Source organism: Natrix helvetica (assembly GCF_964273705.1).
Source record: "Natrix helvetica genome assembly, chromosome: 1".
NCBI classification, from domain to species: domain Eukaryota; kingdom Metazoa; phylum Chordata; class Lepidosauria; order Squamata; family Natricidae; genus Natrix; species Natrix helvetica.
In genome coordinates, this window is record NC_138548.1 from 351,440,180 (window position 1) to 351,466,845 (window position 26,666).

A 26,666-nucleotide genomic window follows, 5' to 3' on the forward strand; every position below is an offset into this window, starting at 1 on the left:
TGAGTGTTACATCACTGCCTCCGTGTGGGGCCAAGGATAATTTCAATCTCTTCTGCTCATCCCTCCTTTGCCCCAATTATTACCAGAGAAACTGACTTAAATAATTTCCCTCCAGTTCATTAATGCTTCAATTCATTTAGAGTTGATAGAAAGAAATCAAAGTAAGAGTAAAATGAGAATCGCTTCTGTAGTCAAACAGGTCTCTTAAGAGCCCTAGGCTCTTAAGACTACCATTTGTCCATATCTATCTATCTATCTATCATCTATCTATCTATCTATCTATCTATCTATCTATCTATCTATCTATCTATCATCTATCTATAGGAGGGAGGAGCTTCCTGGAGAAATGGCGGTCTGCCTCTGAGCTCCATAGATCTGCGGGGCGTTTTTAATGGAGCAGGGATGCTGCCGGTCCTCTTCTCCACCATGAGGACCGGGGGTCCAGCAAATAACCACCCTGGATCTTTCTACGACCCAAGCTGGTCCCCCAGGGTGGTTTGACGACCAGGAAAAGCTTGGAGAACGGGCCAGTTTACCAGCCGATGGGGGAGACGCCGTTTTTGAGATCTGAGGAGAGACGCCGTTTGAGACCCGAGGAGAGGCGTAAGACTGGGAAAATGGCGTTGGTGTCGGCGGAGTCGGAGGCTTGTGGCTTGGGACCGGGGCTTGAGGCGGCGGCGGGGGGAGAGGCCGGCTCTGGAGCGGCGGTGACCCAAGCGGCGGCGGCGACGGCTGGAAACGCCGAACGCCGAATCCCCCGGCCTGCTGCGAACCGCGAGAGGCGTTGGAGTGAATGAAGGCCGAACAGGAAGGCCGGAGGCCGGCCGGGACTGTGGAGGCCGGCGAAGGCCGAGCGGGTAGGCCGAGCAGGAAGGCTGGAGGCCGGTGGGAGCGGCGTTGGGGTTCGGAGTGGCGGTTTGGGAGCCATGAACGAAGGATGCAGGCCATGGCAGGAATGAATTGCCGAAGGCCTGGTAGGAAGAGGGCTGTGACTCAGGAGGCCTCAGGAGGCCGATCAGAGACCGGGGGGCTTGGTGACTGGCAGGAGGCTTCAACATCAGGCTCGGCAGAGGAGCTATCTACCTCCTGCTGGCTGCCTCCTTGACTGTGACCACCTACCCCCCTGCGGATTATTTACTAACAACTTGCACCTGCTTACCATCTGTGTGCGCCCGGAGGATCACCTCCTTATCTTCTGTGACTCTACCGTTTCATTGACCATGTGCCCCTTGCCCATTACCAACAGTAGTCTATCTACCCCTCGCCATCCACCACTGACCACCCACTAGCCCCCACTTATCAATCGTCATCCGACCAGCCTACCACCCCCACCCCCATCTAGGACTGGATAATTTTCTCCCGCATTGGAGCCCTGGCTTTTTCGAACTATGCTGGACCATGGCATATCTGCCGGAACATCTTCAGCACAGATCCTAGGCCCTGCCGAATTTTTAATATCACATGTATTTGAGGTCAGACCTAATCCTACTGCGGGAGTCCCCCCTCTCGCAGGTGTGGCCCTCCGCCCTTTCGAGGGCCCACCTTGATGACGGATTTATTAATCCCGAGAGGTGGAGGAAGCGGAGACTTACGGGGTTTTTAGTTAAATGTTTTTTAAAAATCTGTAGGGGTTCTGGGGTTGGGGGGCGGGTGGGTCAGGTCAGGAGTGATGACAGAGCCAGGCCACTAGGTGTGGTCGCGAGTGGAAGGAGTGGAAGGGAGGAGGAGGGGGAGGATATCGTTCCAATACAGGGCTCTTTGATTCCAACGGTTGTAGGGAGGGGCAGATACGAGGACAGATCAAGAACTCGCAGTCGGTTGGGAGACCGTGGGTGTTGGTCACACGAGGGAGGCCACACCTTGGACCTTGTTTTTGTCTCTGGCCAGTGGTTGAGTGATCTGGGAGGAGGGAATTTAACCATCACTCCCCTGTCATGGTCAGATCACTCACTCCTCCGACTCGACTTCCCTGGTGCTACCCCCCGCTGCGGGGAGGCGGAACCGGAAAACACTAGATGGTTCCGCCCCAGGCGCCTGATGGAACCAGATAGGTTCCAGACGGAGCTTGGGCCACCTCCTGCAGCCCTGACCCGCCCCAGGGTAGAGGACCTGGTGGTCGCGTGGCATAATGCGACCACCGGGGCCTTGAACCGGGTGGCGCCTTTGCGGCCTCTCCGGCGGCAACGATCCACCCTGGCTCCTTGGTTTACCGAGGAGCTAAGGGTGATGAAGCGCCGCAAGAGATGCCTAGAGAGTCGTTGGAGATCCTCCCGTTCTGAATTTGACCGAACACAGGTACGAACCCATTTAAGGACGTACCTTGTGGCATTGAGAGCGGCCAAACGTCAATATTGTGCCGCTCTCATTGCATCCGCAGAGAACCGCCCTGCCGCCCTGTTTCGGGTGTCCCGCTCCCTCCTGTTTCAGAGGCCGCGGGAGGCCCCTTTACAGGGTAGGGCAGAGGAATTTGGGAATTATCTGCAGGATAAAATCGCTCAAATCCGGAAGGATTGGGTCCCTTTCAGTGGTCTAGTGGAGACGTCCGCGGCGAGTCTTGAGAGACCATTCTGGGAGGAGTTTGACTTGGTTGCCATCGAGGATTTGGACAGAATGCGTGGACGACTGCGACCTACCACATGTTTACTGGACCCGTGCCCCTCCTGGCTTGTACTGGCATCCTGGGAGGTTACACGTGACTGGCTCCTGGGCCTAGTGAACGCTTCATTGGGTGAGGGGTCTCTTCCGGCCGCCTTGAAAGAGGCGGTGGTGAGACCCTTGCTCAAGAAGCCTTCCCTGGACCCTACGGAGCTGGCCAATTATCGTCCTGTCTCCAACCTTCCCTTCTTGGCGAAGGTTGTAGAGAGTGTGGTGGCTTATCAGTTTCCACGACATCTGGAGGAAAATGATTATCTAGACCCGCGCCAGTCCGGCTTTCGCCCCAGGCACAGCACGGAGACGGCCTTGGTCGCGCTGGTGGATGATCTCTGGAGGGCCAGAGATAGGGGTTGTTCCTCTATCCTGGTCCTGTTAGATCTCTCGGCGGCTTTTGATACCATCGACCATGGTATCCTGTTGCACCGACTGGAGGGGTTGGGGGTTCGGGGCACCGTTTTGCGGTGGTTCAGCTCCTACCTTTCCGGCCGGACGCAACGTGTGTTGGCAGGGGAGCAGAGGTTGACCCTAAGCCCCCTTACTTGTGGGGTGCCACAGGGGTCGGTCCTCTCGCCACTCCTGTTCAACACATATATGAAGCCGCTGGGTGAGATTATTCGTGGTTTCGGGGTGGGATATCATCTGTACGCTGATGATACTCAGCTGTACATTTCCACCCCGAACCACCCCAACGAGGCCGTCAAAGTGATGTCCCGGTGTGTGGAAGCCGTACGGGTCTGGATGGATGACAACCGACTCAAGCTCAACCCCTCCAAGACGGAGTGGCTGTGGGTTCCGGCCCCCCGGTTCAACCAGTTAATTCCATCTCTGGCCATCGGGGGCGTACAACTGGCCCCCGTGGAGCGGGCGCGCAATTTGGGCGTCCTCCTGGATGCCCGGCTGTCCATGGATGACCATGTGACAGCCGTGGCAAGGGGGGCGTTCCACCAGGTTCGCCTGGTGCGCCAATTGCGCCCCCTATTGGACCGGGATGCCTTACGCACAGTCACTCATGCGCTGGTGACGTCTCGCCTCGACTACTGCAACGCTCTCTACATGGGGCTTCCCTTGAAATGCACTCGGAGACTACAGTTGGTCCAGAATGCGGCCGCGCGGGTGATTATGGGGAGTACAAGGTACTCCCATGTGACACCTCTCCTGCGCGAGCTGCACTGGCTTCCTGTGGTCTATCGGGTGCGTTTCAAGGTTTTGATAACGATCTTCAAAGCGCTCCATGGCACAGGACCTAGCTGTTTGCGGGATCGTATCCTACCCCATACATCCCTGCGGCCAATTCGCTCGCATAGAGAGGGACTTCTCCTGGTGCCGTCCACTAGACAGTGTCGGGGGGCGGCGCCTAGGAGCAGAGCCTTCTCTGTGGCGGGCCCAGCCCTGTGGAATGACCTCCCCCCGGATATTAGGACTACCTCTGACCTCCGCTCCTTCCGTACAAAGCTCAAGACCCACCTTTTCCAAGTAGCTGGCCTGGCTCAACCATAGTTTGATCATATCGCTCCTGACGGGTTTTTAATCTTGTAATTTTATTTAGGTGATTTTAAATTGCAACTTTAACTTTATCTCCATTTATTTGTCTACCTCCTCCACGTATACGTCTATATTTATGTGTATGTATTGTCTATATCTGTATTTTACGTGTTTTTATTGTACGCCGCCCCGAGTCCTTCTGGAGAGGGTGCGGCTAACAAATAAAATTTTATTATTTATTATTATTATCTATCTATCTATCTATCTATCTATCTATCTATCTATCTATCTATCTATCTTATCTATCTTATCTATTCTATCTATCTATCTATCTATCTATCTATCTATCTATCTATCTATCTATCATCTATCTATCTATCTATGGAGGACTCCAAAAGAGCTTTGATTCTATGGGTTATAACATTTATATTAACAATTTTAAATATTTACTTCCACTACAGCTTCTTACCATTATTTCGTAGGTTTTAATGTATTATTTTTCAACCTATGTTGACAAATAATTTTGATTGATTGATTGATTCTTTATCCCTGAGAAGGTCTTGGGGGATGATTGCTCCAGATCAAAACTGCAGTTATGTCTCCTCTCACAGGAGGCACATTGAGAGAGAGACACCGCCGACGTTTCTTTCCCATTAGCCCCAACCAATGCCATCTGGGGTCAGGGGAGGCAGTTCCTCCATTCCCCCTTAAAGACCAACCTTCTCCCACAAGGCGCTCTTCCAACATGATGTTAGGTGACAGATCCCATCATCCTCATCGGCATCTTCTTTATCACCAGAGTGCCCCTCCCTCGGGTTACAAAAGGGAGGGGCTGCTCACCACACTTTCCAGCGCCCGATCTCCCAGGCAAGTGGCCGGGCGACTTGGCTCTTCCCTTTGGAGCCCTGCAGCCGCGGTCGTTTTAACTTCCGAGCCATGATGCGCAGGCGCAGGATTCCAGGGCCGCAGGGTTTCAATTCTTCAGTGAGCCGCCGTGACGCCAGTGGCACACCCACCCACCCTCCACAGTGGGCGGCGACCCAGCGGCTCGGATCGGATTCGCACAGCCACTCAGCCAGCACTGCAGTCAGTGAGAGAGAGTGAGTGAGCCAGGCAGGGGCAGAGAGCTGCGAGTGCGAGCGCCCCCCCCAGATGTTGCGCCCGGTGCGGCCGGCCCCCCCTGCACCCCCCACGCTACGCCACTGCTTACGACCTCAGTTCAGCTGAACATTTCTGTTGCTAAGCAAGGCAGTTGTTAAGTGAACAGTGCCCCATTTTACGAATGTTTTTGCCACAGTTAATTCAGAAAATCACGGTTGTTAAGTGAATCATGGTTGATAAACGAATCTGGCTTCATGCATTGATTTTGCCTGTCAGAAGCTCCCCAGGGAGGTTGAGGAGGACAATCCCAGAACCATCAGATGCTGCAACCATCGTAAATACAAGCTGGTTCCCAGTGCCCAAATTTTGATCACGTGACTGGGGAGGCTGCAACAGTCATAAGTGGGAGAACCGGTCATAAATCACTCTTGTCAGTGGCACTCTAACTTCACTACACAAATAGTTGAGAACTACCAGTATATGGAATATATAGTAGAATATATTTATACCTGATGGAATATATATAGAGCCACCAATGAAATTCTGGCTTGTGGCTTTCCATATTCCTTATTTCCTGATTTGAGTCCAAGGAAAGCAAAGCAGGGTATCTGAAGGGAGGCCCTTCTGGTGCTCCAATTCCAGTGATGAGATGCTGAATTCCTCCCTTTTCTTCCCCAGATACTCTGGAAAGTGGACTTCAACTACACAAAGGTAAATATGAGTTGTAGGAATTGGAATTGTTTGCTATTTTAAGCTCTGATGCCAGTAACTTTAAGAGAAACATCATAGATGAACAAAAAAGAAGAATATAGGATTAGGTACCTTAAAGACTATGCAGATCGAGTAAACGTTAATGATTTTATGATTTATGAAGAATTACTTGCCATTTATATGTAAAACATGAGCTAATGCAGAGGAGACAAAATCCTTGTGTGTCTGATCACACTTGGCCAAATAAAGCTGCTGTTCTTTTCTGTTCTGTGCTGTTCTACTCCTACTCCTCTCCATTCCATTCTACACATCATCTAGAAAACTGAAGTCAATCTTGGTGTAGAATGAAATATCTGAACAAATGGGAAAATATGGCCTGGGACTGAAAGGAATATTGAATTCCTACCAAGCTAATAACATCTTGTTGATTTTACTGCCTGATTATAAGTTGTGAGAGATGAGGTCTTTGGGAGCAGAGAAATTAGGTCCTTTGGGTCAAAGCAGATAGCAAGGTTGGAGCATCAGAGTTGCCTCCGCCATGTGGGCCATCAGACTGATGAAAGAGGTTTCCCTTGCAAGATCCTCCCCTTTTGTACATGCCTGTGACACCCTGATGCTCGCAGAGAAAAGGACGGAGCTTCCTCATATCCCATTGTGTGCCCCAAGTTCCCTCTGCATTCTGCCAGTTCAGAATTGAAACATGGCAGCCTCTTGTTCTGCCTGATCCTCTGAATTAATGCTCCAGGTAGAGTCCCTGTTCAAGCCAACCACTCTTCACTCTCAATCCCATCCATCTCATCTGCAAGATGGAAGCTAAAGAGAATTGTGCAGGGAGGCTGGAAGAGGTGGAGGACTATGAAGGGTTGGAAGGACTTGGCCAGGAGTCTTCAACCTTTGGCCACTGTAAGACGTGTGGACTTCAGTTCCCAGAGTTCTCCAGCCAGCATGGCGGAGCTGGAGGGCAATCAGGAGAGGGTAGGTCCCATGGGAGACTAGAGACCAGGGGAATTGACCAGTGGAACCAAGAGACGAAGAGCTGAGCAGAGAAGCCAAGACTGGTACAGGTAATGAATGGATCCTGAAGGCGTGCAGCTTAAGTGGCAACTGAAGGGGAGTCAGATGGACTGGAAGATGGGGAAGGTAACCTAAGTGAATGGAACAAGAATGCCAGAGGGGTGCCAAATAGCCCGGAAGTTAACAGAGGATGGGAAAAACATAGTGGGAGAGTCCTTGGAGAAAAGGGAGCAGAGGGGACCTGGAGAGTAGCAGCCCCATCGGGGGAATTCTGGGCGTTGAAGTCCACAAGTCTTACAGTTGCCAAAGTTGGAGAACCCTGGACCAGACAATAGCTTAGGTGTTCTTTAAAAAAACAACGAGTCTTCCAGTCCTAGAGGGGGTGTTTGGAAGCTGAACCCCATTCACACAAGAGGCCTTGGGGTTAGGCTCTTGGGAGGGGTGGGGAGACACAAACTAGGCCTCAAGCTGAAGCTCTTGTTTTTCCCCCTTCCTTCCCCCTTACAGTGAATGTAACTCTGGATCCAGAAACAGCCCATCCTGACTTCTTTGATGTCTCCGAAGATCAAAAAAGTGTCAGAAGAGTTGAGACAGATTACAACATATTCGTATGTAATCCTTATGTCCTTGGCTGTCAGAAGTTCTCAACAGGGAGACATTTCTGGGAAGTAATTGTAGGAGATGAAGAAGGATGGACTCTAGGGGTTACCAACCAGACACTGAACTTAACAAATGTTGATGAGCAGACCAGGCGGTGGGAGTTTGGAACATCCAAACACGCATACAGGGCCTTCTCTACATTAGAATACTTTGAGCTGTTCTTGGATGAGGGCCCCACGAGGATCCGCGTCTCTCTCAACTGTGAAGGGGGACAAGTGAGCTTTTTTGATGCCAGCACAGCAACTCTGCTCCATACATTCTCAGATGCGTCCTTGGTTGGAGAGACCCTTCGGCCCTGTTTCTTTTTGTACTACAGTGCCTGCATGACACTCCCCTAAAAGAAGGGAGAACCATATGCAAAACCTTGGAAAAATCCCTCTTTGACAAGCAGGGATCTCTGAAAGCCCTTAAAGCACAGTTTCCTTAGCTTTTTGCTACTTCAGCTTCCTTTATTGTTCTATGCCACCCTGATCAGTCAATCAGTCAATGAAGGAATAACCTGATCATCATTACTATTTGTCTGGATAAAAAAACCCAAGGTATCCTAGGAGCTTTATAGGCGTTAGCATCATGTGTTCAGGTGTATCAGCATTAGAGATATCTTACAAGAAAGCCTGTCAATTATGATTTTATATGTCTGTCACAGCTCTCTGTCTCATTTATGGATCATGTTTGTTTGTTTAATGTTAGTTGCAATCAATGATTTTGTACGTGCCCATAACTCAGGATATTCTTCAGCAAATATTATACTCAATATAAACTTTATAGCCTCACAGGATTGTTGATTTTAAACAAATCCTAGTATTTTTTCTGTCACAGATGCACAGAAAACAAAAAAATAAAAAATAAAATCTACCATCTGTTATCAAGATACAAAACATGAGCGCTATGTGCCCTAAATGTGTCACCTGGCTCAAGCCAAAGTAAAAAAGGATTGTTAATAGAATTGTAAAAATGAAATACATTATTAAATAAATACATTATTTGAGAATGACTGGGTCAAAGTTATCAAATGGCTTTCATGGCTAAGGTAGGACTTGAACTCAGAATCTTCCTCTTCCTAGCCTGGCGCCTTAACCACTAGACCAAACTGGATCTGACGCCCATCTCAATATAGAAGCCAGTTTTGGGTTGCCTCAGATTGTTGGCCCCTGGTAGCTACCTGGACGGATCTCCCTGCAGTTTCCTTGGTAAAGGTTCAAGAGAGGCTTGCGATTGCCCGCTTCCTAGGGCTGAGTGAGAGTGAAGGGTCCAAGGACACCCAACTGGCCTTGTACCTAAAGCAGGATTAGAACTCCTGGCTTTTAGCTTGATTTCTTAACCCCACACCAGATTGGCTTCTTCTTTTACTCAAGTTACTTTTAGTTATTCAACAAAATGCAGAGTGGCTTAAAGCAAGGAGGAAAAACAATGTTATTCTCTCTCAGTCCAACCCACCTCAGCATTGTTGGGAAAATATTTAGGAGGAAGATGTGTTGGATAGGTTTGTCACCTTGAGTTATTTGTAAAAATAATAAAAGCAGGATGCACATAATAAATAATAAGGGGAGGGAAACTTAACTCTGATATGGTGGCTTTGAAGGCTAACGGCCGATCTCTGGAACACCTCAAAGCATCTCAGCAACTGAAGATTGAGGAGTTTCTGTTGGCAAAGGAGCAAAGGAGGAATCCTAAGGAACTTACCTAATACAGGTAGTCCTGGACTTACAATTGAGCCCCAAATTTCTGCTACCAAGCGAGGCAGCTGTTAAGTGAGCTTTGCCCCATTTTAACTGAATCATGGTGGAAGAATGGAACGAAGAAGAGGAAGTTTTGGCAGGAAAGAGGAGGAGAGCAGGGGATAGAGAAAGAGAGGGGGGTAGGTGAGTCTTTTTGGGGGGGGCGAAGGGAAGTGGGGCCTCCTGGCTCACCTGGCCTCCACCCCACCGTGAGGGGAGGGGAAAGTGACGCATGAAGATAGGTTGAGGAAAGGGGGAGAATGGAGCGAGGGAAAGTGGAGACCGGTGTGTGGGGAAAGGAGGAGGAAGAGGAGAGAAAGGGAGGCAAGCAGGGGAATCGAATGGAGGAGCAGAGGCAATGGCAGGAGAGTCCAGCAAGAGCAGCAGGAGAGAGAGAGGAGGAAGAGGAAGAAAGGCCGTCTGACCACCACCCAACTGTGTGATCTGCCTGCTGAGAGGAGACTCCAGAGGGGACCGGTTGGAAGGAGAAGACGGCAGAGTCCAGCTGAGCCAGGAAAGTGGAGGTGCCTGAGCAAAGGGAGCAGAGTGGAGTGGGAGCCACAAGGAATGGACTGAGTCAGCGGAAGGAGCCTGGATGGTTGGAAAAGGGGGCTGGGGGAACCTGGACTCCAGTGGCCCTTTTGGGGGTAGCGCCACATGACGGCCTTTCTTGTCACAGTTGTTAAGTGAATCACTGCAGTTGTTAAGCTAGCCAAATGGTTGCTAAGTGAATCAGACTTCTCCATTGACTTTGCTTGGCAGAAGATCAGAAAGGTTGATCACATGACTCGGGGACCCGTCATAAAATGAGGCAATTGCCAAGCAACTGCAACCGTCATAAAATGAGGCAATTGCCAAGCAACTGATTTTTGATCAAGTAATCATGAGGATGCTGCAATGGTCATAAGTGTGAAACACTGTCATAAGACACTTTAATGCATATACATGAAAAGAGAGAAATGTTAAAATGCTTATTATGTGACTTCACAAATGCCAAATGGAGTCATTGATCTTCCATTGTTGAGTCCCCATACGGTTGTTCCTGCTTTGCAGCATCTCCCTGCTTGAGGGGGAGCAGGGCCTTTGAAGGAGGGGTCTGTGAGAATCAAAGGGAAAATGGGATTGGCTAGCAATGGGAAGGTCCCTCCCCTTCTTTTTTTGGGGGGGGAGAGGGGATTAGGGAGGGAGGAAATGTGGGTGGAGCTATGGGGGAGGAGAGGCCAGAAGTGAATTTTAGAGGCAGTTTGGCAGTAAGTTTGTCTTGGAAAATTAGGCCTTCAAAATTGAAGGACTTGATACACAGCCTTTGCCAACCCATAGCAGCTCTAAATAAACCTAGTTTAGTTGGCCAATCAAATGCAATTCAGGTAAGTTTACCTGAGCTTGTAAGTATGGTTGCAAGGGAGGAAAAGACCTCTTGACCTAAATGGGACGTATGAGCTTAGGGGTATAAATAATAATAATAAGAATAATTCCTTGAATAATCATTCCTTGAAAATGAAACAAAGTTTCTCACAGACCCACTTACAAATCACTGAAAGGGGTTGCAGAAGTAGGAAAAAAATAAACTACTTTGCTGAGTTGTATTCAAATCCTGCTAATATGAACATGTCCGTGCAATTTACTTGGCAGCATGAGGGTGGTTAGACATGGCTTCTACCTGGAAGATTTAAAGTTTCTTTTACTTAAGAGCTACAGCTCCAAGAATGCTAAACTGAATCAAAGAGGAAATGTAAATAAATCACTAGACTAAGTTCAAACAGAGTGTTTTTCAATGGTGATGAAACTGAACAGAATTTAATTCCTTCTATGTAGATTGTGAGGAATTGATCTGCTAATAAAAAAATCATCCTATTTTCAGCCCAGCACGAACACTTAGTTAGGAACAGAATTGTTAGCTCAGAGTGTCAATTAGTACAAAGAAGGATGCAACAACTTTAAACTCTATAAACAATAGAGTTTTTAGTGATTTTACTAGTTAGAATATGGACTTTAAAAATGTAGATGATGGGGTTTTGCCATACAGTACTTCCCTTTAACAGACTAGATGATAAAATGTTAAACCTTACTAGGTTGAAGGTTTTCCTGCAACATAAACGTGGGATATTAAAGAGATTTAGATGTGAATGTTATGGAAATTAGGTCTTTATAGTTTCCAGGCCCTAAATCTATTTAGTTACTACCACAGTAGCCAAAGTCATATTAGTGGTGCCTTCCTTCCTTCCCTCCCTCCCAACAGAGAAGGGTCTTTACCTGGTGCCAAAATGAGGGTGCCAACTGAGGGAACAGAATAACAGAGATGGAAGGGATCTTGGAGGTCTTCTAGGCCAACCCCCTGCTTAGGCAGAAAATCCTATACCACTTCAGACAAATGGTTATCCAATCTCTTCTTAAAAACTTCCAGGGTTGGAGCATTCACAACTTGTGGAAGCAAATGGTTCCACTGATTAATTGTTCTCAGTGTCAAGAAATTCCTCCTTTGTTCTAGGTTGCTTCTCTCCTTGATTAGTTTCCACACATTGCTTCTTGTCCTACCCTCAGGTACTTTGGAGAATAGCTTGACTCCTTCTTCTTTGTGGTAACCCCTGAGATATTGGAACACTGCTATCATGTAACCCCGTCTTTTCATAAGACTACAAATACCCAGTTCCAGCAACCATTCTTTATATGTTTTAGCCTCCAGTCCCCTAATCATCTTTGTTGCTCTTCTCTGCACTCTGTTCTAGAGTCTCCACATCTTTTTTACATCGTGGCGACCAAAACTGAATGCAGTATTCCAAGTGTGGCTTACCAAAGCCTTATAAAGTGGTATTAACACTTCAGGTGATCTTGATTCTATCCCTCAGTTTATGCAGCCTAGAACTATGTTGGCTTTGTTGGCAGCTGCTGCACACTGCTGGCTCATATTTAAATGTCCACTAGGATTCCAAGATCCCTTTCCAGTTACTACTATTGAGCAAGGTACCATATATACTGTACCTGTGCATTTTGTTTTTCTTGCCTAAATGTAGAATCTTAGTTTTTAGATCATTGAATTTCATTTTGTTAGATAGCACCCAATGTTCATGTCTGTCAAGATCCTTCTGTATCTTAAGCCTATCTTCTGGAGCGCTGGCCATTCCTGCCAGCTTGGTGTCATCTGCAAATATAATGTATTCCCCACACATTCGCTCATCCAAATCATTGATGAAGAAGTTGAAGAGTACTGGGCCTAAAACAGACCCAACTGCATACTTCTATCCATGTAGATGCAGTTCCATCGAAGAACTGGTTGGTCAGCCAGTTACAAATCCATCTGGTGGTGATGCTGTCTAACCCACATTTTGCTATTTTGTCCAGTAGTAGGTTATGGTCTACTTTATCAAATCCCTTACTGAAGTACAAGTAAATTATATTGACAGCATTCCTCTGGTCCACTAATTTTTAGTAGCCTGAGTAGCCTCAGTCATATTAGTCTGTCTGTCTGTCTGTCTGGTTGTTTCTTTCTTCCTTCCTCCCTCCCTCCCTCCCTCCCTCCCTTGAAGAGTCTCCATCTGGTACCAAAATGAGGCCACTGTGGGTGATAACTGAAAGACACTGGGGAGGGCATTCCATAAACATGGTGCCCCCTCCGAAATGGCAAGATAAAGGAAGTGGCTTGGGAGTGTCCATGTCCCCTTGGGGAGCCCATTGTAACTAAGGAAGCCTCCCCCAAAAGCACTTGAACAAAGGGCCTACAAGATGTTCTCCACCCACCAGATCTCTGCCCCCTATGGGTCCCCCTGTCCTAGGTTGGCTTGAGACCACTAATGGCTCTTTCTATCAATCTTTTGCCTTTAGGCACCTCATTGGTCAAACCTGAAGGTTTCCATCCAGCAAATGCTCCCATTCCACATTCTACATATTCCATACTTTGCACGGCAGACTTTGCCCAGTTTTAGAGCTTCTCCTGATCCATTTCCTGATTGGCTGGCTGGGAAAGGGACAGTCCAGGACAGTCTTCCTCTGCCAGATATTCATATTAGAAGTTAGAGAAAGGATTATGATTTCTACGTTTTCCTGTATCTCTGAGACAACCCATACATTGCAGCATTGGCTTTGGGGTTTTATCAAGGGTTTCTCCCAGTTTCTTCCATGCCAACTTTCTTCTATGACAACTTTACTTCATTCTGGCCCATAAATGTTTCCTTCTTCCTGTTTTTTTTAAAAAAAAGCATTTCCCCCTTTAACAATTGGCTGACTCAATAATAATTGATGGTGAATCTGTCCCATGGATGTTTCTTTCTCCCCAGGTGTTTTCAAAATCTTTCCCTCCAGCTAAGATACTAGGATTGGTAATCGATTGGGGGAGTCCCTCCCAAGAATATTTGCTTCTCCCCAGTTTTTAAAAACTCCCCCCTTCCTTCAACGAGTTGATTGGGCCAATAATAATTGATCGGGATCCATCCCATAAATGTTTGCTTCTCTCCAATTTGTTCTTTTCAAAATACTCTTTTTCCTTTAAGAAGTCAGCGAAACTGACCCCAATAGCAACAACAATTCATCTTGGTTTCTCACCTCGTCAGAGCTCAAAGGTGGTTACCTGATTTGGAGGAAAAGAAGCGAAACTGAACTTTCTCTTTCTTTATCCCGGCCGAGGGAGGCGGCGATGGCGACCGAAGGGTCCTTGCAGGATTTGCTGGAAGAACTCAACTGCTCCATTTGCCTGGACCTTTTCCAGGACCCCGTGCTCATCCCGGAGTGCGGCCACAACTTCTGCCGGGACTGCCTGACCCACAGTTGGGGGGCGTCGGAATCGGAGGCTTCCTGCCCCCAGTGCAGACAGACCTTCGGGCCCCACAGCGTCCTCCCCAACAGGCAGCTGGCGCGGGTGGCGGAAGAGGCCAGGCGATGTGGGGGCCATCCGGGCAAGGAAGGAGGGAACCTCTGCCCGAAGCACCGGGAGCCCCTCAAACTCTTTTGTAAGGACCACCAGACCCTCATCTGCGTTGTCTGCGACCGATCCAAAGAGCACAAGGACCACTCGGTGATCCCTGCGGAGGAGGCTTTCCTGGAGTACCAGGTAGGAGTCCGCCGGGAGGAATCGCTGCAGAGGGGCGTCCAGATCCTTGGTCTTCATGGCCATCCTGAGATCAATTTCCTTGCTTCCTCTGTGGTCTGCAAACTGGGTTTAGCCTGGCGCAGATGCCCATCAGAATCAGACAGGAGAGGCCATTCAAGGGACTTTTCTTGAAGTATTTCAAAAGCGTCTCAGCAGTTAAAACAGCCAAGACTCCCGAACGACGTAAAAATACATACCCGTATTTTTCGGAGTATAAGACGCACCTTTTCCCCTCAAAAAAGAGGCTGAAAATCTGGGTGTGTCTTATACTTTGAATACAGTATTTTTTTGCCTCCTGGAACCCCGCCCCCTTCACCAAAATGGCCGCGCAGAGCCTTTAGGAGGCTTTCAGAGAGCTCCTGGGGGCTGGGGAGGGCAGAAATGAGTGAAAAACGGGCCGTTTTGGGGAGGTTTGCAGAGTGCAATTACTTTTAAAAAAATAATTGCCTCTTCAAAAGCTTGGTGCGTGTTATACTCCGGTGCGTCTTATACTCTGAAAAATACGGTATTTTATGTAGTCTTGATTAAGGAAGTTAACTCCCTAAAAAACCATTCATGGGTTCCTTCTCACATGTTACTTTTTACTGGATTATTGTACTTTACCCTCATTCCTCCTACATTGCATATTTATGCCAATTAGCTTTGTTATCAAATGAGTGTGTTGTTGTTGTTGTTGTTGTTGTTGTTGTTGTTGTTGTTGTTGTTGTTGTTGTTATTATTATTATTATTATTATTATTATTATTATTATTATTATTATTATTATTATTATTAGCTAGAAGTTACCAAAGTTGATATCTACATTCATTAGGTGGCATCCTTCTAACTGGAGTCTTTCTAAATTTCTTTTAAGTTTCTTGTTGTTAGGCAGCAGCAGTGTCCCTCCATTTGTTACTATTGTCTTATTACACTCAACTGCCACTTTCTGCCTGGGCCATTCCTTTCACAAACTTCCCCAATTCCAACCTGACACCTTCACCTCCTGCTTTATCCTTTGTGCTTGCAATTTTTTTGAAGAGAGATCTCCCATTCGTTTAGCGACAGTGTTGAAAAAAGTGATTTATGAAAGTTTTTCACATTTCTGACCATTGTAGCATCCCTGTGGTCACTGATCAAAATTGGGACAATTGGCAAACGGCATCTATTTATGATGGCTGCAGTGTCCCCATCTTGCTTAGCAACGGAAATTGCCTGTAGGGAGAAATAGGCTCCCTTTGCCAGCTCCCTTTCCACATTTGCTCTAGAGCAAAATCGTCATGGAGTCCCTTAAAATCTGGAGTGCAGACCCTGAAAAACATTCCTGCTGGATGAGGCCAAACTTTCATTTCTCAGTGATGCTTCAGTGATGCTTCTGCGCGAGCTGCACTGGCTTCCTGTGGCCTACCGGGTGCGCTTCAAGGTGTTAGTTACCATCTTCAAAGCGCTCTATGGCATAGGGCCTAGTTACCTGCGGGATCGTGTCCTGCCCCATACATCCCTGTGACCCATTCGCTCACACAGAGAGGGTCTCCTCCGGGTGCCGTCCTCTAGAGATTGTCAGAGGGCGGTGCCCAGGAGTAGGTCCTTCTCTGTGGCAGGCCCTACCCTTTGGAACGACCTCCCCCCAGACATTAGAACAACAACCGATCTCCGCTCCTTCCGCAGTAAACTGAAGACCCACCTGTTTTGGCTAGCCGGCCTGGCATAATTCGACAACTTTTCCACCCCTAGGTCATTTTTAATTGTCAATTTTAGTTTTTAAACTATTAATGTTATTTATTGTAATTATTTATTTATTTTTTACCTCCTCTGTATGACACTGTGCTAACTGTTGCTTGTGTACGTCGCCCCGAGTCCCTGTGGGGAGAGGGGGCGACTAATAAGTTTAAATAAATAAATAAATAAATAAATAAGTGAAACCAGGAGACTCCGGCTGCTCCCTTTAATGCCCTTGCAGGTAATCCTTGAATTAGAACTGTTCGTTTAGGGACTGTTTGAAGTTACAACCTCAATGAAAAAAGTGACATGATGTATTACACCCTTATGATCATTGCAGGCATTCCGTGCACCCAGGATCAAAATTTGGACTCTCGGCAACTGCCACATATTTATGACGGTTGCATATATCTTCTAACTGGGTCTTCCCTCCGATGTAATTCTTTACGGAACTCAAAACTTGTATTTTCTCCTCAGACGAAGGTGGAGGATTGCCTGAAGGCTCAGAAGGAGCAGAAAGGAAAAATAGCTAAATACAAAAGAGCCACAGAGCAAAGAGTGCAGGAGATGCTTGTAAGTATTGATCCAAGGGAGAGGATCTTCTGAGCCAATAGGAAGGAGAACCCCATCCGCCATCTTTAATAATAGGCAGCCTGTGTTTTAGTACAAGTTCTGACTTAAAGGAAATTCAAGATAAAGACGGTGTTAGGGCAGAGAACTTGTTCTTAACCTGGGGACTTAGATGTCCCCATTGCCTGAATGAGTCACAGTTGGGTTAAGTGCACCTATCCGTTGAGCTGTGTTTTATAGAATGGGTTTGGTTGGCATAATAAATTAATGCAAACAGTATTTCCTCTTATTGAAAACATTGTGAACTCAAACAGTTTTCTTGCTCCTTTTTTAAAATCCCTGATTGCCAAGAAAATTTCAATGAAAGATCATTTAAACTGGAGCTTTTTTTTTTTAAAAGAAACCTTTCCCCTCTGTGCTTTTTAATATCAAATGGATTTTTTTTACTCCTAAGGAAATTCTCCCTCCTCACTTCTGGATTCTTCAATGAATCTGTTTAATTAATGCAACAATTAAAATAAAAGTAAAAAGAATTAAGTAAAACAATAAAAATATGCCTTTTGCCGTTTGTCTTTCTTGTTCTAGGATCTCATAGAAAAAGTGAGAGAAAATGTAATGTCTGAATTCAGAGAGCTACAACTCTGGTTAGAAAGACAGGAGAAGCTTCTGTTGACTAGAATGGAAGAGACGAAAAAGGGGATTATGGCTAGAAAGGGGAAGGGTTTGGCCAAGAACATGGAGGAACTCTGCTCTCTTGACCAACTCATCCAGGAAATAGAAGAGAAGCTTCAGCAGCCACCCAGCAAACTCTTACAGGTCAGGCAGGAAGTGGAGATCATAGAATCCTAGGGCTGGAAGGGACCTTGGAGGTCTTCTAGTCCAATTATCTTTCCATGTCTGCATGTAAGATTCTGGCTGCACTCGACCAAGTTCAAAATCTTTTCTTCAACTCCTCATTTAGGAGTTGAGGGCCGAAAATTTCTGTTGCTAAAAGAGGCGGGCAAAGAGCAATGGATTTTTTTAAAAAATGGAAGTACTTTATATGTCTGTTAGTGTCTGGTTGTCCAGATGTTTCACTGATTTATTTTGTGAATGTAAGAATTTAATTATATGCATAGGAAATGGCTCCTTTCAATGCTTCGTCTCTTTATTTTTCAGGACGTTGGAGGCATCTTGAAGAAGTAAGTAAATCCACCCTTATCTTTACAGTCTCAGAGTTTCCTATTTTGGAAAGTTTTCTTTGTATTTAGCAGTATTTTGATGTAAAGACAATGTACTGTATTTCAGGTCTTTTTAGACATTTCCTTAAATAACTTCAATACAATATAATTAGCAATATTTGATATGTTCAATTATTATGGTTGGTTTCATAGTCAGCCAGATGTTTAGATTGAATTTTGTATTTTTATCCAAATATTGAGTCCTTCCCAAGAAGAGACAGATGTTTGATGGTTTTAAAAGTATCATTGTAGGATGTTAGCTCTTCCAAGTAATGCAACCACAATAAATACATGCAGGTTGCCAAGTACTCGAATTGTGATTACAAAGACAATGTGACAGACGTTAACTGCAAAAATGGTTGTAAGTCAGTTTTTGAGAGCTGTTGTAACAGGTTGCTAACTAATAGTCGTTAATTGAAGGTTACTTGTAACTGCATTCGTCTCTATTCAGTTTCATTGTATTACCTTTAATCCATCAAGATCAGTTTGAATGTTATATCCATCTTCTAAATGGTTACCTACCTCACCCCTATAAGTCATCAGTCATTTGGAAGCTGCAATCCATTTTATTGGCCAAGAGATTCACAAGAATTTTGAAGAAATTAGGGAGCCCAAAACTGAAATTTAATGGCCTCTACTAGATTTCTCATTTAATTTGATGAAAGTGGATGAGTGCAGTTCTGGACCGGGTTCTACTGGGTCACCATGGGGCCCATATTTGAATAGCTAGCCAGAGAAATGACTGAAGACTGGGAAACAGGGCCCATGTCAGTCAATAGAAGTGCTGATTTACCACCAGTTTACCAGGTACTTAGGAGCCAAGGACGGGGCAACACAAGAAAATGACATTCATTGACTTTATAACTGGCCATCAGCACCCCACGTAACAACAAAAAGTCACACACAATCAGGCACCACATAAATACAAAGCATAGAACAGTCCAGTGCGCACATTTGGAGGAGTGGGGGAGAGGTTCCCTGAGGATGGGCTCCAGCATGAGTCCAAAAGCTCAGAAGAGGAAACCTCTGGTGACCAACCCAGAATGGATCCTGTCGCTAGCCAATCCTCAAGCACCATCTGATGGTTTAGAAAGCTTCTTCTATTGGCAGGTTGATAAGGGTTACAGGAACTGGGCATGGCTGATCTAGGGAAGAGAAGGACCAGGGGAGACAGGATGGCAGTGTTCCAATATTTGAGGGTCTGTCACAGAGAGGAAGGAGTTCAACCTGTTTTCCAAAGCACATGAAGGCCAGGCAATGAATAATGAAGGAAACTCATCAAGGAGAGATTCAACCTAGAAATGAGGAGAAATTTTCTGACTGAGGAGAATGAACCACTGCAACAGCTTTCCTTCAGACGTTGTGGGAGCTTCATCACTGGAAGCTTTCAAGAAGAAACTGGACTGCCATCTGTCAGAAACGGTGTAGGGTTTGCTGCTTGGGTGGCAGTGGTGATGATGGGGTTGGACTAGATGATCTACAAGGTCCCTTCCAACTCTGTTATTCTGTTATTTTGTCTTGCCAGGTACCAGGCTAAGGAAACATATGAGAATCCGATGGATTTACTTGTAGAGCCGAAGTGGACAATCTGGGATTACAGTGATATGACTGTGCTTCTTTCAAGTGCCATGAAAAAATTGAGAGGTAATAAACAGCCGTCGGGGTTTTACGCTGGATGACATTTTGAGAATCTAAGAGAGATTCTCGGTTGGTGTCACATGGATCAAAGAAGGATCAATTTCAGGATCAGTGGCTCAGTTATGATTGTAAGTTGACACTACCTGTATTCTTTGAATCTCGAATCCATGTGCAGTGAATTCGGGGGAAGCAGAATAAGCTCCCACTTATTCTATATATAATGGAATATATACAGATGGTTCTTGACTTATGACCTCAGTTCAACTGAACATTTCTGTTGCTAAGCAAGGGAGTTGTTAAATGAGCAGTGCCCCATCCGGTCATAAATCACTTTTGTCAGTGACGCTGTAACTTCACTAAACAAATACCGTATTTTTCAGAGTATAAGGTGCTCCAAAATATAAGATGCATCTAGCTTTTGGGGAGCAAAACAAGGGAAAAATATCTGCCTCTGCCTCCCAGCAATTTGCCTCCTTGCAACAAACAGCAAACGGTACAGACAATATACACTGCTTGTAGTGTTATTTAATTTTTAATTTAATTTAATTTAATGCTTCTAGACCGCCCCCTCTCCCGAAAGGGACTCGGGGCGGTGTACAGTTCATACAAAATATATCAGATACAATAAAATTAAGTATGTACAGTTGACAGTTGACATGGAGGAGGTAAGAATGACATTAAAAGAACTGTACAAAGCAGATTAAAATAAGTTCAAACCCCTAAAAACAAATACAGTGAATTAAAAAACCCCTAAAATAACCAGATATAGTGCGTTTGCCAGGAGGGACAGTTGAATTATGCCAGGCCTGCTAATCGGAACAGGTGGGTCTTCAGTTTTTGCCGGAAGGAGCGGAGGTCAGAAGTGGTTCTAATGTCGGGGGGGAGGTCATTCCAGAGGGTTGGGCCCATCACAGAGAAGGCCCTACTCCTCGGTGTCGCCCGCCGGCATTGTCCAGTGGATGGCACCAGGAGAAGTCCCTCCCTGTGTGAGCGTATTGGCCGCAGGGATGTATGTGGGAGGATGCGATCCCGCAAGTAACTAGGTCCCGTGCCATGGAGCGCTTTAAAGATGGTAATCAGCACCTTGAAACGCACCCGGAAAACCACAGGTAGCCAATGCAGCTCGCGCAGGAGAGGTGTTACGTGGGAGTACCTCGTACTCCCCATCACAGCCCGCGCGGCTGCATTCTGAACTAACTGCAGTCTCCGGGCGCGTCCCAAGGGCAGCCCCATGTAGAGAGCGTTGCAGTAATCCAGGCGGGACGTCACCAGCGCATGAGTGACCGTGCGTAGGGCATCCCGGTCCAGTAGGGGGCGCAATTGGCGCACCAGGCGAACCTGGTGGAACGCCCCCCTTGCCACGGCCGCCACATGGTCATCCATTGACAGCCGGGCATCAAGGAGGACGCCCAAATTGCGCGCCCGTTCCACAGGGGGCAACTGCTCGCCCCCTATGGCCAGCGATGGAATCAGCTGGCTGAATCGAGGTGCCGGTAGCCACAGCCACTCAGTCTTGGAGGGGTTGAGTTTAAGTCTGTTGTCCTCCATCCAGACCCCGACGGCCTCCAAACACCGGGACATTACTTATATTTCAGACTATACTTGTACAGATGCTGGTAAAATTGATGTGCTTTCTGGAAGCATAGTTATTCTCTGCTATTTAAAAGAATATCACTTTTTTAAAATAATAGCACTGGAACTCTTCAGATCAAGGATTTATTTTAAAAAGCTTCTTCATTTTGTTAAGTTGTCTAGAATAATAATAAAGCAGTCTTTTAAAAATAAGTCTAATAATTTGAACATTCTATAGGCATTTATAGTTGTTCACTTACCTCCTTGCAGCAAACAGCCTGTTTAGCACAAGAAAAAAAAATCTGCCTCTGCCTCCCAGCAAACAGCAAGTTTCACTTTCAATTATTCCCGATCATCAGCTGTTTCAGGCTGCAGGGATTGCTATAGCCTATTGAAGCCTTGCAAGCCCCCGTTTGCTGCAAAGAGGTAAATTGCTGGGTGGCAGAGGCCAAAGGGTTGGGGCCGGTGGGCCGGTGGGGCTACATTCAGTGTATAAGACGCAAAATTTCACCCTCTACAGTAGTAAGTTGAGAACTACTTGTATATAGAATATATAGTAGAATATATTTACACCTGATGGAATATATATATATAGTTACCAATGGCATTTTGGCTTGCGGCTTTCCATATTCCTTATTTCCTGATCTGAGGCCAAGAAAAGCAAACCAGGGTATCTGAAGGGAGGCCCTTCTGATGCTCCAATTCCAGTGATGAGATGCTGAATTCCTCCCTTTTCTTCCCCAGATACTCTGGAAAGTGGACTTCAACCACACAAAGGTAAATATGAGTTCTAGGAATTGCAATTGCTTGCTATTTTAAGTTCTGATGCCAATAACTTTAAGAGAAACATCATAGATGAATATATATATATATATATATATATATATATATATATATGACAATCTCAACCTTACACGGGAAAAGACCCGAATACAACAAAACCAGCATACCTACACCCGTGGTTTTGTTGTATGATTTACAGAAAGATTTACAGAAAGATGGCAGCTCCGTTCCCATTTTAAGCCCAAGCTTGAAGATGGCAGGTGAGATCCTGCCGAAACGTTGCAAAGACAATCTCAATCTTACACGGGAAAAGACCCGAATACAACAAAACCAGTGTTACAACCCCTGGTATGACTAAATATGGGAGGAAGGTCACTACTCCCTCTTTCTGTCCTTCGGCTTATCACAGAAGACCATGCAGGCAGAAAACCATATTTTTATTTTTAATGTTGCCTTTTTATATTTGTGTTGTATTTGTACTGATAAATAAATAAAGGGAGACTAGTATAGATCTATTCCGAGCTAATTAGCTCTCATCAGCTAGCCATACCCTTACTGGGACTTTATTTATTTATCAGTACAAATACAACATATATATATATATGATTAGGTACCTTAAAGACTATGATGATCCAGTAAACTTTAATGATTTTATGATTTATGAAGTATTACTTGCCGTTTTTATGACCTATATGAGCTTATGCAGCGGAGACAAATACCTTGTGTGACTAATCACACTTGGCCAAATAAAGGTGTTATTTTGTTCTGTTCTGTTTTGTTCCGTTCTACTCCTCTACTCCAGAAATGGCATTCAGCAGGTTCTGACCAGTTCTGGAGAACCGGTAGCAGAAATTTTGAGTAGTTCAGAGAACCGGTAAATACCACCTCTGACTGGCTCTGCCCCCATCTATTCTCTGCTTCTTGAGTCACAGCTGATCGGGAGGAAATGGGGATTTTGCAGTAACCTTCCCCTGGAGTGGGCAGGGAATGGAGATTTTACAATATGGTTTCCCTGCCACGCCACCAAGCCACGGCCATATAACCACACCACGGGCATCAAGCCGTGCCCACCTATTCACGCCCACAGAACTGGTAGTAAATTTTTTTGAACCCCACCACTGCTCTACTGCTACTCTGCTCCATTCCGTTCCATACATAATTTAGAAAACTGAAGTAAATCTTGGTGTAGAATGAAATATTTGTACAAATGGGAAAACATGGCCTGGAACTGAAAGGAATATTGAATTCCTACCAAACTAATAACCTCCTGTTGATTTTACTGCCTGACTATAAGTTGGTGAGAGACCAGGTCTTTGGGAGCAAAGAAATTAGGTCCTTTGGGTCAAAACACATAGCAAGGTTGGAGGACCAAGGTTGCCTCCACCATGTGGGCCATCAGACTGGCAATCGGAATGGCAAAGGCAACCTAAGTGAATGGAACGAGAAGACTGAAGGCCAGAGGGGGGCCAAAACAGGCCAGCAGTGAACAGAGGACAGGACTAAGGCAGTGGGAGACCACTAGGAAAAAGGGAACAGAGGGAACTTGGACACTAGCAGACCCATTGGGGGAATTCTGGGAGTTGAAGTCCACAAGTCGTGCCAAAATTGGAGGACTCTTGAGCAGACAATGGCTTAGGTGTTGTTTAAAAAAACAATGAAGCTGGAAGCTGAACTCCATTCAAATAAGAGGGTTAAACTCTTGGTTGCGAGAGTGCAGCAGGCGAGAGTCGCTAGTGACTTTTTCAGCACTTTTTATTTCCAGCAAAATGTGACTGTGCTCTCCCAGCTGGGCTGCCAGAGCTCACCCTTTAAGGAGCTCCAGGCAGGCCAGCCAGCCAACGATAGCAGTTTAAATTCCCCGCGGTTGGGACAGCCAATCCGCGGCGAGGAAGACAACTTATGTAGATTCTAGCCAGTCCGCAGTGAGCATGAACATTTATGTAGATTCTAGCCAATCCGCGGCGAGCATGAAAACTGATGTAGATTTCTGACTATGTCCGTATGTATCACAAACCAGTCCTGCAGCTGAAGCTTTTGTCTGTCCTTCCTTCCTTCCTCCCCTCCCCTTCCTTCCCTTTCTTTCCCCTTACAGTGAATATAATTCTGGATCCAGACACAGCCAATCTTGGCTGCCTTGATGTATCTGAAGATCGAAAAAGAGTCAGAGGAGTTAAGCCAGTTAAAGGAAAACATCCTGTTTCAGACTGCAACAGATTTGTACATAAGCCTTGTATCCTTGGCTGCCAGAAGTTCTCAACAGGGAGACATTTCTGGGAGGTCATTGTAGGAGATAGAGAAGGATGTGGTGTAGGGGTTGCCAGCAAGCCAGTGAATGTAACAAATGTTGATGAGCAGACCAGGCGGTGGGAGTTTTGGAAATGTGGAGGGAAATACATGATCTTCTCTCCATCAGTATGCTTTGACCTGGTCCTATTTGAGAAGCCCAAGAGGATCCGCGTCTCTCTCAACTGCGAAGGGGGACAAGTGAGCTTCTTTGATGCCAGAACCGCAGCTCTGCTCCATACATTCTCAGACGCTTCCTTGGTTGGAGAGGCCCTTTTGCCCTGTTTCTGTTTGTATGAAGGCACTTGGGTGACACTCCCCTAAAAGAAGGGACCTCCATAGGCAAAACCTTGGAAAAATCCCTATTTGCCAAGCGGTGATCTTTGAAAGCCTTTAAAGCAGAGTTTCCTTAGTTTTTTGCTACTTCAGCTTCTTTTATTGTTCTATGACACCTTGATCAGTCAATGAAGGAATAACCTCATCATCATTTCTGTTTGTCTGGAGAATAAAAAGGAGGTTTCCTAGGTGATTTATAAGCTTTAGCATCATATGTTCAGGTGTACTAGCATTAAAGATACCTTACAGTTAAGCCTGTCAGTCATGATTGTATAGGTCTATCACAGTTCTCCATCCCATTTATGGCTCATGCCTTATTTGTTTAATTTTTGTTGCAATCAATGATTGTGCAGGTGTCCATAACTCGGTATATTTTGTAATCTTTCCCTTCTTTTTTCCTTTCCTTCCCTCTTTTTTCCTCCCGTTTTCTTTTAACACATAATTGTCATAATCCAACGACAACCCCCCCCCCCCCCCCAGGGCTTCAAGTATTACACTCAATATAAGCTTTATAGCCTCACAAGTTTTGGTTTTTTTTACAAATCCTAGTACTTTTTCTATTTTTTTATACTTACGTAGGTTATCTACAACAGATTACTGATTGTAAGACTGATTGTAATACAGTAGGTGTCTCATGGATTGTAGTTCCTTCTTTTGCAATTTTATGCCAATAAGTTTATTCAGTGTAATACATAGAAACAGAAGATGCCCAGAAGACAGTAGACAAAACTTAACATCAAGATAGAACATGTGAGCGCTATTTGCCCTAAATGTGTCACCTGGCTCAAGCCAAAAGTCAAATAGAATTGTAAAAATGAAATACATTGCTGATTTTAAGACCAATTGTAATTTTATAGGTGTCTCGTGGATTGTGTCTGATCACACTTGGCCAAATAAAGCTGTTGTTCTGTTCTGTTTTATTCTTCTCCTACTCTACTCTATTTTGCTCCTCTGCTCTGTTCTGTTCTATACAAAATCTAGAAAAATAGAAACATCTGGGCAAATGAGAAAATATGGCCTGGGACTGAAATGAATATTGAATTCTTACCAAGCTAATAACCTCCTGTTGATTTTGCTGCCCGACTATAAGTTGGTGAGAGACCAGGTCTTTGGGAGCAGAGAAATTAGGTCCTTTGGGTGAAAGCAAATAGCAAGGTCGGAGGATCAAGGTTGCCTCCACATCGAGGCCCAGCAAACTGATGACAGCAGGGGTTTTCTGTGGAAGATCCTCCCCTTTTGTACATGCCTGTGATATCCTGGTGCTTGTAGAGAAAAGGGTGGAGCTTCCTCACATCCCATCTTGTGTCCTAAGTTCCCTCTGGGGGAGTCTTCTGACTCTGCCATTTGAGAATTTTAAACATGGCAGCCTCTTGCTCTGCCTGATCCTCTGGATTAATGCTCCAGATAGAGTCCCTCTTCAACCTTGGCTGTCTGACCAAATCACTGAGCCAACCACTCTTCACTCCCAATCACATTAATCTCATCTGCAAGATAGAAGCTAAAGAGAATTGTGCATGGAAGCTGGAAGAGGTGGAGCACTATGAAGGGTTAGAAGGACTTGGCCAGGGGTCTTCGACCTTGTCCACTGTAAGACGTGTGGACTTCAGTTTCCAGAGTTCTCCAGGGAGCATAGTGGAGCTGGAGGGCAATCGGCAGAAGGATGGCCACATGAGAGACATTATTTTGCTTTGCCAGATGTGGGAATTGACCAGATGTGGGAATTGACCGGCTAATCAATGGATCCTGAGGGCGTGCAGCTGAGTGGCAGCTGGATTGGCAGGTGGCAAAGGCAACCTAAGTGAATGAAAGGAGAAGGCCAGAGAAGCGCTGAACAGACCGGCAGTTAACAGAGGATGGGAGTAAGACAGTGGGGGAGCCCAAGTGCTTGGAGAAAAGGGAGCAGAGGGGACCTGGAGATTAGCAGCCCCATCGGGGGAATTCTGGGAGTCGAAGTCCACAAGTCTCGCAGCAGAGCTCAGGCGGGCGAAAGAAAGTGCTTTAGTCTGTGGGGTGGTCAGTGGAGAGGAGATAATGCCTGAGCTCTGCCACGGGCAAAAGAAAGTGCTTTCCACTAGCGAGCTTTCCTCCGTGGTCCGGGCCAAGCTGCAAATGATCAATTGGCGGCTGTGGCTCAGATAGGGCGCTTCTTG

The 26,666-nt window shown here is 45.9% G+C and overlaps 1 protein-coding gene across 1 annotated transcript in view; it reads left to right on the forward strand.

Moving 5' to 3' along the window:
* Positions 1-25,917, forward strand: part of LOC309381302 (uncharacterized protein) — a 39,815-nt gene extending 13,898 nt beyond the window's left edge. Inside the window, exons 6-14 of the mRNA XM_081932147.1 lie at positions 5,917-5,949; positions 7,471-7,944; positions 13,829-14,382; positions 16,592-16,687; positions 17,270-17,500; positions 17,843-17,865; positions 19,430-19,548; positions 21,859-21,891; positions 23,990-25,917. Coding sequence (XP_081788273.1) covers positions 5,917-5,949; positions 7,471-7,944; positions 13,829-14,382; positions 16,592-16,687; positions 17,270-17,500; positions 17,843-17,865; positions 19,430-19,548; positions 21,859-21,891; positions 23,990-24,504 — 2,078 coding nt within the window. The 3' untranslated portion in view covers positions 24,505-25,917. The remainder of the gene's footprint in view (positions 1-5,916; positions 5,950-7,470; positions 7,945-13,828; positions 14,383-16,591; positions 16,688-17,269; positions 17,501-17,842; positions 17,866-19,429; positions 19,549-21,858; positions 21,892-23,989) is intronic.
* The last annotated feature ends 749 nt before the right edge of the window (positions 25,918-26,666 follow it).